Source organism: Megalobrama amblycephala, linkage group LG18 (assembly GCF_018812025.1).
Source record: "Megalobrama amblycephala isolate DHTTF-2021 linkage group LG18, ASM1881202v1, whole genome shotgun sequence".
NCBI lineage: Eukaryota > Metazoa > Chordata > Actinopteri > Cypriniformes > Xenocyprididae > Megalobrama > Megalobrama amblycephala.
In genome coordinates, this window is record NC_063061.1 from 38,306,196 (window position 1) to 38,320,863 (window position 14,668).

General features: G+C 34.1%; 1 protein-coding gene across 8 annotated transcripts in view; it reads right to left on the reverse strand.

Moving 5' to 3' along the window:
- Positions 1 to 5,468: 5,468 nt before the first annotated feature.
- LOC125252597 (transcription factor 4-like) overlaps positions 5,469 to 14,668 on the reverse strand; it is a 179,629-nt gene continuing 170,429 nt past the window's right edge. For 5 of the 8 annotated variants that reach the window (XM_048166028.1, XM_048166027.1, XM_048166032.1 and 2 more), the window contains 3 exons: positions 13,744 to 13,973; positions 11,916 to 12,048; positions 5,469 to 7,334 (listed from right to left, as the gene is read on the reverse strand). In XM_048166028.1, the coding sequence (XP_048021985.1) occupies positions 7,286 to 7,334; positions 11,916 to 12,048; positions 13,744 to 13,973 (412 nt within the window). In that variant the 3' untranslated portion in view covers positions 5,469 to 7,285. Of the gene's footprint in view, positions 7,335 to 11,889; positions 12,049 to 13,743; positions 13,974 to 14,668 lie in introns of all 8 variants that reach the window. The other 3 variants (XM_048166034.1, XM_048166029.1, XM_048166033.1) reach the window with 1 other exon arrangement.

The following is a 14,668-nucleotide window of genomic DNA, read 5'->3' on the forward strand; positions in this document are numbered from 1 at the left end:
TTCAGTATAACATCAAAAGTATTACGTTGCAATTAGAGATGCACCGTTACTAAATTTCTCCGCTGATAACGATAGTCAATTATTGATATCTGTCAATGCAAATACAGATAGTTTGATTTTCTTAAGGGAAAAAAATCTCTAAAACAATAATTCTGCAAACTATACAGGGAACCCTCTCATTTGGTACAATATAATATCAGAAGTTAAAATTAACAAGAGAAGTACGCCTATTCTATTTATTTTCAGATAATTACACTCAAATAAAAACATATTTGTATAGCTACTAAACACTTGTTTAACACATATATAATTAACAGTATAAACTCCTCTCTAGTGTTTTTATTATAGCAAAATAACGAACTGTGAACATTGGATATCTTTCCCGAGGTAAATGCAACATTAATTGAAATATTGTTCTGAAGCTGATTTATTTACTTTGAATTGCATTAACTTGTTTATAAAAAAGTGCTATATAAATAAAATTTGCTTGCTTATTGACGTCTTTCCGCAGGTGAAACACACATTGAGTGATTACTTGAGACATGATACGGATTTCGCTAAGTTGTGCTGTATCTTTCAACATACCTTTTGATGTTCATGCATGTTTTTCATGCTATAATTTCTATTAAAGTGGATGAAAACACTTGCGCTGCCGCTTGACTTGAGGCGATCTGTCACGCCACATTTAAGAGCGTCAAAACGCCATTTATTGTTTGAATTTCATGATAAAATGGACAGAATTTGAAAGATGAGACTTTGTTTCTTATCAGAAGTAACAAAACACAAAGTTCTTTGCGATTATTGGATGGGAATTGAGCTACAATTAATGTTTGGTGTAGGGAAAAAACCCGGATTTGGCAACCCTGGTCTGAACTATGGATGATTCATAGGGTCAAAAAGAGCCTGCTTTTATGTAACTATTTTTTGACTGTTAATGTGTTATTGTTGTGTCAACTTGCAATAAATTCAACACAATAGAGATTTTCTTCACGCACAGTATGAGTTTCAGTCTTACGCGTTTTTTCCGCCCCCTTTTGTTTTGATTAACAGGATATAATCGGCCCTGATCATCGGCTGTTTTTAAACAATGGGCCGATGGCTGAAAATAATAGCTTTTATCAGCCGATACCAATTATTGGCCGATACATCAGTGCATCTCTAGATGCAATACAATTAAATGGTTTTTAGTCTATTTAGTCTGGATTTAAATGTCTTTAAAGAAGAAAACCATGAATGACAAGTCTTTTAAAGATGTTTGCAATTCTTAAATATTCCTGATGATATTATATGATAGTTCTTTGGTTAATATATCTAAACCAGTTTTGGCTGCATTTGTTATCTAAAATGTACACTTAAAACAAACAAACTAAACAAACCAGGAGTTCTGAAAACGGTAGGTCATAAAAATGGCACATTTATTGCTACAGACGGTCGTGTACATGAAATCATTACAGGATGAGAACAAACAGGTGAAGATGGAGGATGAACTTTAGAGAAAACGACACTCTTGCACAAAACCTGCTCAGACGCTGTCTGAAATAACAATTACAACATAAAACAAACAAATAAAAAAATAAATCAGAAAAAAATGAATAAACACACACACACACACACACAGTGCGACACACATTTGACAGGACATGTAAAGGCCTGTTCACACCAAGAACGGTAACTATGAAGAAAACGATTCTAAAAATTGATCTAAAGTCCACAACTATAATGATAAAAACACAGAGGAACTATATCGTTGGAATCACTTTCAGAATGATTTTATTTCCAGCTGATGAACGATAAAAACATTGACAGCCAGTCAGAAAAGACCGCGAGAATTTAAAGCGACAGACGACAAAATGCCGGTGCTGTGGACGCTAATATAGTTATCGTTTTTGGTGTGAACGGGCCTTTAGTGTGAGTTTTGAATCACTGCTTCGTTTCTCTCGTCAAACACATCAACTCATCCTTCGTCTCGAAATCAACACTTTAAATAGCAAAATAAAGTAAACTTTTACTCTGAATGATTCCAAAAAATCTACAAAGTGAACAGTCTCGATTCAGACGTGTGCACCGTTGGTGTAGTTTTCTCTTATTTTGTCAACATCACTGGTATAAAAGGATCGCAAACTGTAAAATATACGCCAAATATAGTTTGATTTGAAATGTACTTGACATTTTTCTTTAGAATAGGCTGCACTCGTCTATTTCATAGCAAAAATGCACTAGACAAAAGAAGCTTTATAACAAAAATCCAGGCACTGGTACACGGTGATTCTCTGATGGTCACGATTTTTCACTTAGTTGCATCACAAGTAACAAGAATAAAAAAGGCCACGGTTCATAAATAATCACCATTACGTCTATAAACATGTTTAAACCACTGCACAAGCTCGACGGCAAAGAAACACAGAAACCGGCTTGACTTATTGATATTTCATTCCTCCTGTATCGCTGTGTTGTGCTTGGACATGCTCACAATTATGAAGCTCTTAAATCTGGAATTACATTTGTCATCTCGATTTGACTTTTTCTTTGACCTCATTCCAGTTTTTTCTCACCTTACATGATGTGAAAGTTAACCGTCAAAAACGAACTCGTGTGGAAGACTAGTTATGTAGGGTTTGCATATTCAGTAGACCTGTTTTCATAGAATATCCCTTGCATTTTCTTTCTTAAAATTTGTATGCGTAAATTAAGAAAAAAACTATTTGCCAATATAAGAAAAAATTAACTATTCAAGTTAATATGTTATGCAATTTAGCTTCTCAAGTAAATGCATATTGTTTTAAAGGTGAAGCATGTCAAAAGGACACAAATAATGACTGTTTTCGAACAAGTTTCCAATGGACAGGTAGTCTAACCTCAAACTCATTATTAAACTTTTTTTTTTTTACCTGAAAACATGACAGAAACACTGATTATATGCAGTGCAACCCTTCATTGTTGGCTTGTGTGTGTTAAAGTTGGATTGACCCAATTTACTGAATGGTAAAAATGTCAGCGAGCTTCATCTGGCAGTGGATATCGAGGATGATTTGAGCGACTCTCTTTATTGAAATCACACTCAAGTGACAGAAAGAAAACGCTTCCCCCCCATGACACGAAGCACAAAGCGCAGACGCGTCGAGCCGCTGAGCACGACCAACACGTTGAGAAATCAGCAAAGACCAGTTGTACGTTGCTGTTTGCGTCAAATAATCTTTATCTCACAATCCTCCATGTGAGGAGCACTTAAATAAACAGAGATGACACTGCCCAGGGTTGCTTTCTGAGGATGGAAAAGATCGCTTACAGTTCAGTTTTGCATTTGACTAAAAAAAAATCAGTTCATAAAAGCAAGAACAAGTATGTACATTATGAACAACCAAGAGGAAAACATCATCTTTTCCACTGCAATCATAGTAATTCAATTGGCTACAACAACATGATGTGGCACAAGGAGAGAATTAGTCAAACATCTTTAGCACTGGCAAAATACAACTTCAGATGTTCAAAATTTACTGAAGGACAAGAACACTAGCATGTCTGAAGCAATGCAAAAGTACAGATGTACCACACTTGTCAATACTAGGCTTTTGCTGGAGTGTCTTTTTGAACCTGAAAAATAAAGTAGAAAAACTGACATTGTGCATGTTGCGAAAATGTTTAGGCTTAATCTTTAATATGAATGTATTTGAATTGAAGTAAATTTTCCATGCATTTACAGTTTTAACAATAACCTAAAAAACTTAATGCAATGCATATTTGTCAGTCTGTATTAAGTATTTGCATACATTTCATTTGATTTAAAGAATGTTCATGCATTAATCGCTTTTTATAGCCATTGTGGTAACAGCTTGTAAGTAAACTTAAAAAACGAGACCTTCCTCGACTTGTCTGTGAACGCCTAAAGACTTTTTTAATGTAATAATAATAATTAAAAAAAAAAAACCCTCTGGACGTTTTTGCCAGGAAAATCAAAAGAATGTGATGTTTATGTGCGCCGATAATGCCTGTACTGTAATCACAATGTGTCATGCAAAGAAAGGGGATTAATTCAAACTATAGTCTCATAAAGCCAGACCTATATAAGTCTAAAATATAGGCTACTTTATAATCAAACTATCATAAGTGTAATTTTAATTACCTCATCTGTCGACATGACGCCGGTGAGTTGCAGAGCTCGCGCAAACATATCTATATAGTTACGATCACATGTTTTCTGAACTACTGTTTCAACAGTCATTTTTTTCGTGGTTAGCGCAGCAATATTTACATATTCATCTAAACGTCGCTCTCAGCGTGGATGGAGTCGGATGTTCGTTTTATCAATGCAAAGCCAAGTAACTTATTTTTACTTCTAAGCAAAGAATAAAAAAAAAACATCTTTGCTGTGTCCCTTTCAAGGACTCGGCGCCATATTTGACCAAATCCTCTCTATTTGAATGGGGGAATCCTGAAATCTCAAAAACTGCTCGGCAAACTCACAATTAAATAACATATTTCAGATCAGCAACAAAATCTGACACGAACTGTCCCATAAATGTTGTTTCTTATGCTCAAATAGCGTTAAAAAAGCGTATTTTTCAGGCTAGACGAGCCAATGCGCATGTGCAGTCCCGGAGCTTCTAACGGCAGCTGCAGTGACGCAATGACTTTATCAATCAGCGATTGGCTCTTTTACTTGCAAGGCGGGAAGTATTGCGCCATTTTGCGCGTTGCAGTTTCTCCCATTCATGTTTTTCTATGACTATAGTCTTTGCATGAGTATATCGGGGCATTGCATTCAGTCTCTTGTGCACGAGCAGTAAGTTCTCTTAACAGCCACAGGTGTCGCTAATAACAAGGGTTTCTGAATTCTTCATATAGCCCGTTAATATATAAAATGTGGCTAGCTGAGGAACAAGCGATATTGAGTTAGTTAAAATGTATGAGATTGAAACATTGGATTTATTGATAAAAATATAAACAAATTTAATTTATTAGTACTGTTACAGAAATCTGACTTGTTTCATTTATGCATGACAGACAAATATGCATTGCATTACGTTTGTTTGTTTGTTAAAACGGCATGGAAATTTTATATGCAATTCATATAGATCAATCTTAAATTTAGGCCCAAGTATTTTTTGAGCGTGAGGGCCGGTGGCAAATGCGCAGCACATCCGAGTCGTCGTTTTAAAGTCGAGTCGAGTCGATTCTTTCAGCGATGTGTCACAAGTCTCTTTACAAAAAGTGATAACGGAAATTAAGGTCTGATTGTTGACACACGTTAAACGCTAATCAATCACGTCTTGACCAGGCCACATGATCAACGGCAGGGAACGGCAGTAAACAAACGTCGTCAACCCTGCTCGTGACTTCTATTTACACAGAAAATACTGAATTAAAAATGACAATGTCATGATGAAAGAGGATGAGAGAATTATCATATAGCTTTGATTCCCGACCCCCACCACCCACCTTTAGAAAAGAAAAAAATGTTCCCAGAAATATAAACATAATCTTTTTTTTTTTTTTGCTTTTGTTCTCACTACATTTTCAATGTGACACGTTTCAACACACAATGAATTATTTTTTTCCAAAAAAAAAAAAAAAAAAAAAAGAAAGAAAGAAAAAAACTGATACAACGCATTTCTAAACACAAAATAACAACAGCCTACATGTAAAAATATAACTTTTACATACACAATTTCAAAATAATGGTAAGTTTGCATTTGTTGCATACAATTTACAAATGTCCGTGTTTCCCTTGCCGGCCGCAGCTGTAGCGGGAGCGGACGACACTTCGGTCCCGCGGAGGCGCCTTTAGGATCGCGCCGACATTTTGAAAAATATCACAACAGAGTCACGTGTCTCGGAGCGGATACCGGACGTCTCCGGAAAGAAAGAAACATCAATCCTCGTGAACTCTCCTTTCCGCCGGACTCTCCTTTGTTTATATACTGTATATATTTCTACATTTATATATAGCGATTTTCTAATAGACTTTTTTGTCCACTTTCAGTGCCTCCCGTTGATTGCGTCGATAAAACCGCCGCCGATCCTCACAGATCACCCGCGGCTTCGTAATCATATTTTTTCCTTTTTTTGACAGAGAAACCAGTACAGACAAAGAATAGAGAGATAAAAAAAGAAGAAAAGCCATTTTACACGTACAACCACACATTTGTACTGAGGACTACAGCGGCTCAACAACAAGCCAGTATTCATAAAAGCGGATATCTATAATACAATGCTCAATAACGACGTGACAGGTGGGCGGGGCTGTGGGTGGAGCCACGAGGGGGTGGACACACCTTCTAATTACATATAGCCATACAGTACATTAAATACAGTTTATCCAAAAAAATACTTTTTTTACCTTTTTACTTTTTTTTTTTTAAATCCCAGGCCGTAAAACGCCTGACTGCATAGACCTAATGACTAACGTTTTCCTAAGCTTGCATCCTAGAAAGTTCTGATAATGTTCTCCTCCAGTTGTGTGATGATATGAGCTCTAAAAGGCACATTGGTTGAAGTTTAGTCATGTTAAAATTGCATCTTCGGGGTCCGGGAGGGCTCGAGGAGAGGAGATGGCTAGAGAACGAACAAAAAAACGGAGAGAAATGACCTGCTGCGGCTATTAAAGCGCGTCTGCTCACAACCTCTGAAGTGACCGCGAGGTCTTCAAGAGCAAAGCTGCGTTCGCTGACAGACGGGCGTTCGTAAAATGCGCCCGAACCGGTGAAGGAACGGCCTCTAAACCTTCTCTGTCGGGGTCTGCTGGTTTCAAAACAGTTTGACGTCCCTGTCAGCTTCTCGAAAAGAACTGAAATAACATTATTGCAAACGGTTTTGTGAAATTCTACAGCCTAATTCCGTCGAATGCGTTTGATTGACAGCCCCTCTCGTCCCGATTCTGATTCGGAATTTCAGAATTCTGTTCTTCCACGAGGAGTTCCGTGAGGCACAGCTACAAAAGTTCCACAGTGTGGACAGGATTGCCATTGAAATCAGAGGGCTGGTCTCGACACCTCCAAACGTCTGTACAACTTCATGATATGTTTGAAGAATCCTCCGTCTGCACCTTTCAAATCTTGTGTGTGTGTATGTGTGTGTGTGTGTGTGTACATAAAAACGTCTTCTTTTTGAACAGGGAATGCTCGGAGGAAGATATGGACAGCCATCCCACGTGACTCATTTACAGTATATATATCCTCAGATGGCGTGACGCAGTCGGGAACAGGAACACATAGAAGTTGGTCGGTCAGATGGAAGTTTGATTGATTCACTGATTGTTTGACTGACGTTCAGGGCAGAAATGACTCTGTCAAAGGAAGTGGTCGCTCATCATTTTGATGAATTCTGGCAGCTTTGACCTGAAAGATGGACGGACAGAGAGAGAAGGGGAAGTTAACATATAGTAGGCTACATATACATACATTCATATGGTAAAGTATCGCAAACACACTAGAAAAATGATGGAAAAAATATGAGATGGGAGGCATTTCAAAAATGTTTTCACGTCCTCTCACACATGTTTCTCAGGGCAGTGCAAAACATTTGCGAGGGAATGCAAAATCATTTACTATGATTTTTCTCATAATCTTTTCCATCACCATGTGTCCCTTTAGGGGCTCCGTAGATTTTCCTTCTTAATCATTGATTGTGTAATGGAAAAAAAACCCTCATTACTGTCATGCAAAAAACATAAATAAAAGTATTCTCATTAATATAAGACGGTAATGAAAATAATACTTTATGGACACAATGATTTCTTGTATTAAAAGCAGCAAAATTTAAATGCGATACAAGAAATGTTGACCTAAATACTGTTATTTAAAAAATCCCTAGTAAATGTGCGTTGATCTGAGGTTCAATATAAAAAGTGAATCTCTTTCTAGTGATGCATTATGATTCTACACAGTTTAAGGATATATATATATATTTATAAAACAGTTCTTTCTGGTTCTCGAATCTGATTGGCTGATAGCCGTGTGATATTCTAGTGATAACAGCACAGCACAGCATCCTACTGTTTCATCGTTTGTATCACTCCGCTTGAAGTGACTGTTATGGCGGCCGAGCAAATGCACCGTATTTTTAACAAATACTACACTTGTTGTACCACGAACTGTAGTTTTAAGAGTTTTTAGGCAAGAATGTAGTAGTTTAGACCTGAAATATGTGACTCATATTTAATCATAGCACCTATTTTACAATTTGTTTAGACGTTTTTTGAGATGCGAGCTCCAGGCCATTAGAGCTCGAGTACCCGCTGAGAACAGCTTCATCTCGGCCAGTGCTTCGCTGGCTCTTATAGTGGTTAAACAGGAGATATAATTATATATATCATTTTGGGTACATAAAACAGGCAATCTTTGGTCTTATTAATCTATTATTTGTTCCCGAGCAAATTGAATTGGGATATGTTAATAATTTAATATTAAGGCTATATTTAACTCACATCCTGTAGAGCACTGCTTTTGTACGTTTGACTGAATTGTACAGTTGTGTTTATTTCCTATTGTCATTTATAATGGATAATGTTGTTAATTTAAATATTGTTGTTCAATAAATATTTTTTTATATAAATAATACGTTGTATTTGGTATTGAGAAAAGGTCCATTAGTGTGTAATATGAATTGAGTGAAAGTTACACTAATACGCCATTAGATGGCAGCAAACTTTACGAGTGAATGAGCAAGAGACTTTTACATTGAAAGGGACTTTTGTAAACAAAGGATGTTGTTTTAGCACTGTTAGGAAAAAAAAAAGGACAAAAACAAAGATCGTTTTCCTCAGTAAACATTCAAACGTTTTTTTTTTGTTTTGTTTGTTTTTTAATGGGATATAACGTTAATATTATGGACATCGACCTGAAGAATGAATGTTATCCACCTTATTCCAACGCCCCATGATGCTTTGCGCAAATTATGGCTGTAACTTCCATTAAGCTGTAAACAGTCAGTGTAATGCAGTAATGCGTTTTATTTTTTAAACTGGGTACAATGAGATGACATTATTCTACTCACCCTTCAACCAACGAACATTAAAAGGACATTTAAAGTGTAAAAGCATCAACAAGGTACTTTCAACAGACCATGAAAAAGCGTGATTCTTTCCACAGCAATAACGGACGGGTTAAATATAACTATAATGATATATATCTGTATTATGTAATAAAAAAAATGTTAATTAACTTTAGCATTGCGTGATACTGTTTCAAAGTGATTTCCATCATGTTTACAGATAATAAATTGTATTTACCTGTGAAAACAAACCTGGAAAGAGACGTGAGGCTTTGAGGAGAAAAACGAGAGATTCTTCGTGCATTCCAGTGAATTATTAATGGGATATATCATAAATTATATTGGGAGAACAGACCACAAATGTGCAGTATATGTTGTCCTTATTCATACTATTACAGCGGAATACAAATGGACAAAATAAAATAATCGGGAGGATAGAAAGCAGTGACTGAAAAGAGCTTTTGCCATAGATATTCTTGTTATAACGTTACGTTAAAATACCAAGCATTACGTTATTCTCATGATGTCTGAAAATAAAACATGAAAGAAACATTGACAGCTCATTCAGTCAAACTGACGGATAAGCTTTATTTGTAGGGCAACCTTATGATCTGAAACAATTTGTTTCAGTCTTTTTAAATGGAAGTTCCCCAAACCGGAAGTGCAACCCATAATTCGAAACACAGTAGGCTAGTCAGGAATAAGGTGGATATCAGACAGGTAATGCTCGCTCTCTCTCTCTCTCAATAATACTGTACAAAATACAATGAGTTTCAATGGAGGGACTCAACATCAGTTCGTTACTAGTTTTAAAGTGACGTTTTAGAATTAGTAATGGAGCCACGCTGTTATTACCTACGACCGAATCACAGCCGTGCTGATATACTGCCATATCACACAGCTACTGATATATATAATGATATAATGTCATGCAAAACAACTTATTGGTCCTAATAATAGGCTTCATATTCTGAATACAAAATATAATTTCTTCATTCTTTTTTTTCTGTTGATTTTGGAGAAAAATACGACCTGTCAGGACAATGTCAAAAAAAGATTTTTCAAAGATTTAAATAAAACAAAGATTAATAAAGTACAGTAGTGACCCTACAAGTTCAATTAAACCATGAAAATATGAGAAAAATATTATATATACACTGCCCTCCAAAAGTTTGGAAACACCCCTGGCAAAGTGTGGTTTTGGACGATATCAGCATAAATCCTGATCATTTTTTGGTGCAAAAACATTACAGTAACTTGACATTATCATTGAAGACCAGCAATAATCATTTTCATTTTGATTCCATAATAATGTCAATATATTCATGTCAAAGTCAGACATGCCCCTTTGCCAGCTGTGATGCTGTTACTGGATTAAACTTGACCCAGGTTTGTAAAAGATGTTTGGGTCAGCACACCTTAATAGCTTCAACAATTGATTGACAATTAAGTTCAGAATACAATGAACCAATCAGAACCCAGTTTAGGTCAGATAGCTGCTAATGCTGGATATTTTGATGAATAGAAAATGTAAGTTTTTTCTATGCATAAACTGTTTATATAATAAAAATATGTTTTCATAGTTTGTGTTGTTCGTTATCAGTGCAAAATTATCACAAATTAAAAAGGATTCATGCCAATATTGTCCAAAACCCCACTTTTCTAGGGCGTTTACAAACTTTTGGAGGGCAGTGTGTATAAAAATGTGAAAAAAATTCCTGCAAAACGCGCCGGCGCGTTTTCAGACCTCAGGGAGTTAAATATGAAGGAAGAACAAAAGTTGGTTTAGGTATTTATCTAACAAAATTATGTGACAAAAAAGAGGCAAACTACAGCTACAGATTTGGTTTTATTATGCAAAAAATAAGTGCATAGAAAAACAATCAGTTATTAATATTCCATTGGTTTGCATAGTTTCTCTGTAAATTATGTCAGCACAATTTGTCATGTTTCATCGCGTTATCATCACAGCTTCAGTCTTTCTACTTCAACATTTCACATTTAATTCAGTGTTTTTTGCTATTTGCAATTAGTTTACTAGCAATTTCTGAGTGAAACTTGTTTCTACACCGTTTTTTCCTTTCAATGTATGCCTCTAAAAATGTGATCTTTAAAAATATCTTTGTACTTTCGGAGAATGTTTTTTGTCTATCATAAATTATGCAAATGAACGAGAAGATGAATGAACCGGGTTTAATTCGCACCTTTAGTTGTACCTTAATTATAAGTTGTAAACTCATTAACAGCACATTACAGTCATTTACACGGGGAACACGAACCTTTGGAACCGCATGTATCTGTTCACACCCATAATGCAATGTGAACATTGCACTTTTCAGCTTTATGCACACACAAGTATTAAAAAACCCAAACAAACAAACAATGTGAAGAATAAAACATATAAACTTCTGAATGAAATGGTCAGTGATATTGTGTACATGTACCTTTAAATGTTCAAATGTGCATTGTGTACAAACATCTTTGGCTTTATTAATTAAATATATATTGTGAATTAATAATAGTTAGTATAGTAAAGTCTATATAGTTTGAAATCAAAATCTATATGTACACATTATAACCCACACATACGGCCAATCTGTTGTTAAAATGCGCCCATTTTTACACTTTTAGAGGTTATGAGGTTTTGTTTTTGTTGCCACACAGAAAACCAGTCCGTTAAGTTAAAGTGGCATGTGACCAATCAGGGGAAATCCAAACGTTCTGCATCACTTTGCCCAATAATTCTGTTTATTGTGCCAAAATTTGAGACAAAACAAGTGATTGCAGATAGTGTTAGTAGTGAACAAGCTTGGTTTAGCCGAATTGAGATTTTGGTTTGGGTTAAAGGCACATCATGGGACATGTACAACAGCAGATTAGTGTAGAGTGAAATATTCTGACCATTTACGGGGAGTGTGGCTCTTTACATTTGTCCCATGGGATTGGACGCCTCGCCCATGCCGTGGTGGGAACCGGCCAATGAGAGAGGAGGGCCGTCCGACGACACCTTCTCTTCTTCTCGTCTCTTCAGACACGCCGCCTTTGGATTCAGATTCCGCTCTGGAACGGGAACAAACACAGAGTCACTCGAGTGCACGTGTTGATCTGATCCTGGTGAACTGCTGAACAGCGTCCTTATTTAGCTGATACGCCGCCATCATGAGGGACTAAAGTGTCATTACGGCCAAACAGAAGCTCGTCTGAGAGCTGACGGATATAATCTTATAAACAGAAAGAGTTTTATATACACTGAAAAACAACCGGTGAAGGATTTACTTTAGCACATTTCACTAATAATTGTGAAATTATGTAAATGTGAAACGTAGAATTTTTCTTGTAAACCGTATTTCCATAATTTTTGTTTAATTTACAACTTGTAAAAATTATGTTTATAGTGTAAAAGACTTTTTAATATTTATGATATAATTGAAAAATAATATTATTTATGATTAATCATATAAAACAATAATGATATATATGTTTCAAAAGATTGTAAATAAAATAATATTTTTATAGTGTGAAAGACTTTAATATTTATAATATCACTGAAAAATAATATTATTTATAATGATTAATCATATAAAACAATAATAATGAAATTCAATTTTATATATATATATACACACACATACATACAAACACACAATATATTATTATATTATTACATTTAAATATAAATGTTTATTTTTAATATTGTAAATAAAATAATAAATATAAATATTTCAACATATTTATTATAATAAATAATTACTATATTATAAAAATCATTTTTATAGTGTAAACGTCTTATGTATATCAATGAAAAATAATTTTATAATTATATTATTTATATATTATTCATATTATTTATAATGATTAATTATATAAAAATAATATTTATAATATAAAATTGTTTATATTTATATATAATATAATATATATTATTATTTGATTAAATAATATTAAATTGTTTATTTTTTGTAAATAAAATAATATTAAACAAATATTATTTTGACATTAATTATAAATAATTACTTTATTAATTATTATAAAATAGTTATATTTATATTAACAATAAAATTGTTTATATTTATATATAATATTCTAAAATATATTATCATTTGATTAAATATAAATAATATATAATTGTTTATTTTTATCTCATTGTAAATAAAATAATATTAAAACAATATTATTTTGACATTAATCAGAAATCATTACATTATTAATTATTATAAAATAGTTATATTTATATTAAGAATATATAATAAAATGATAATAATATGAATTTGTGTATATATAATAATATAAAATATATTATTTTAACATATTAATTATAAATAATTACTATATTAACCATTATAAAAAATATATATTGTAAAAGACTATATAATTGAAAAATAATATTTATAATTATTAATCATAATATATATATATATATATATATATATATATATATATATATATATATATAACTCTATTGTTATTTTATTAAATATAAATAATATAAAAATACTTTATTTTTTTATTATTGTAAATAAAATAAGTTATAAATATTATTTTGACATATTAACTACTATAAATAATTACTATATTAATCATATTTGCAAAAATCCAATTTTGAGGAAAATGAAAGAACCTTTTGCAGTTCGAGCAAACGAAAAGATATTCATAAGTGATATACTTTCTGGTGTGTATGCCATGCTGGAAAAGGTCAAGTGGAGAGCACTGCATTGTGGGATACAGTAGAATGTAGAGTCTGCAGTAGACACTGACCTCGGACCTGCTGCTCCAGACTCAGGATGACGGCGACGGCCTGGTGCAGGATGAGCAGTTTGGTCTGGGGTTTGTCGCTCTTCAGGTGGAGCTGCACCATGCGGCCCAGCTCTTTGAAGGCCTCGTTGATGTCCCGCACGCGCAGACGCTCACGGGCGTTATTCGCCATCCGCCGCTCCTTCTCCCGCTCCAGCTTCTGCTCCGGCGTCAGGTCCTCGTCGTCGTTGTTGCTGTGGAGCGAAGCGTGGGATTGTGAGGGTTAAAGACACGAAACACTGAGTGACATCAGAGAGCGACGTCACCATATCAGACCTGGACACGTTTATAAAATATAAAAACTCTAAAATTACAGATATTTAATGTACATGTATAATAGATTAAAAAAATATATATAAAATACTTAATATGTCAAGTATGTAAAAAGATGTAAAAGTTAAAAAAAGTCTAGAAAATTCTAGATGAAGGGAATATAAAAAGTATATAAAAAGATATAATAATTTTAAAAAGTGTATAAAATACTATATATATATATAGTATATAAAAAGTATAAAATACATTAAAAAGTCTATAAAATTCTAGATAAATGGAATATAAAAAGTATATAAAAAGATAATACAAAAAGTACATCAAATTTAAGATAATTTAAGATCAGAAATCACACTTCAGGTCATAAAGTTCGTCTCTTGAAATTTGAATCGAATGAGTCGAATTGGTCATTCCAGGTGGAAACCTATAAACCCTGTCAGGCGTTTATCCTGGAAATGTCTGGGAATGTTGGGATGAATTTGGGAACCAGGACGTGCCCTACTCTCATGTGAGATGAGAAACAGCTAAAATCCGGCTCAAGACCAGAGGAGATGCTGATCAACCCAAATGTGTCTTACTCACTGATCGTTTCAGACTAATTATACATGCTTCGTCAACA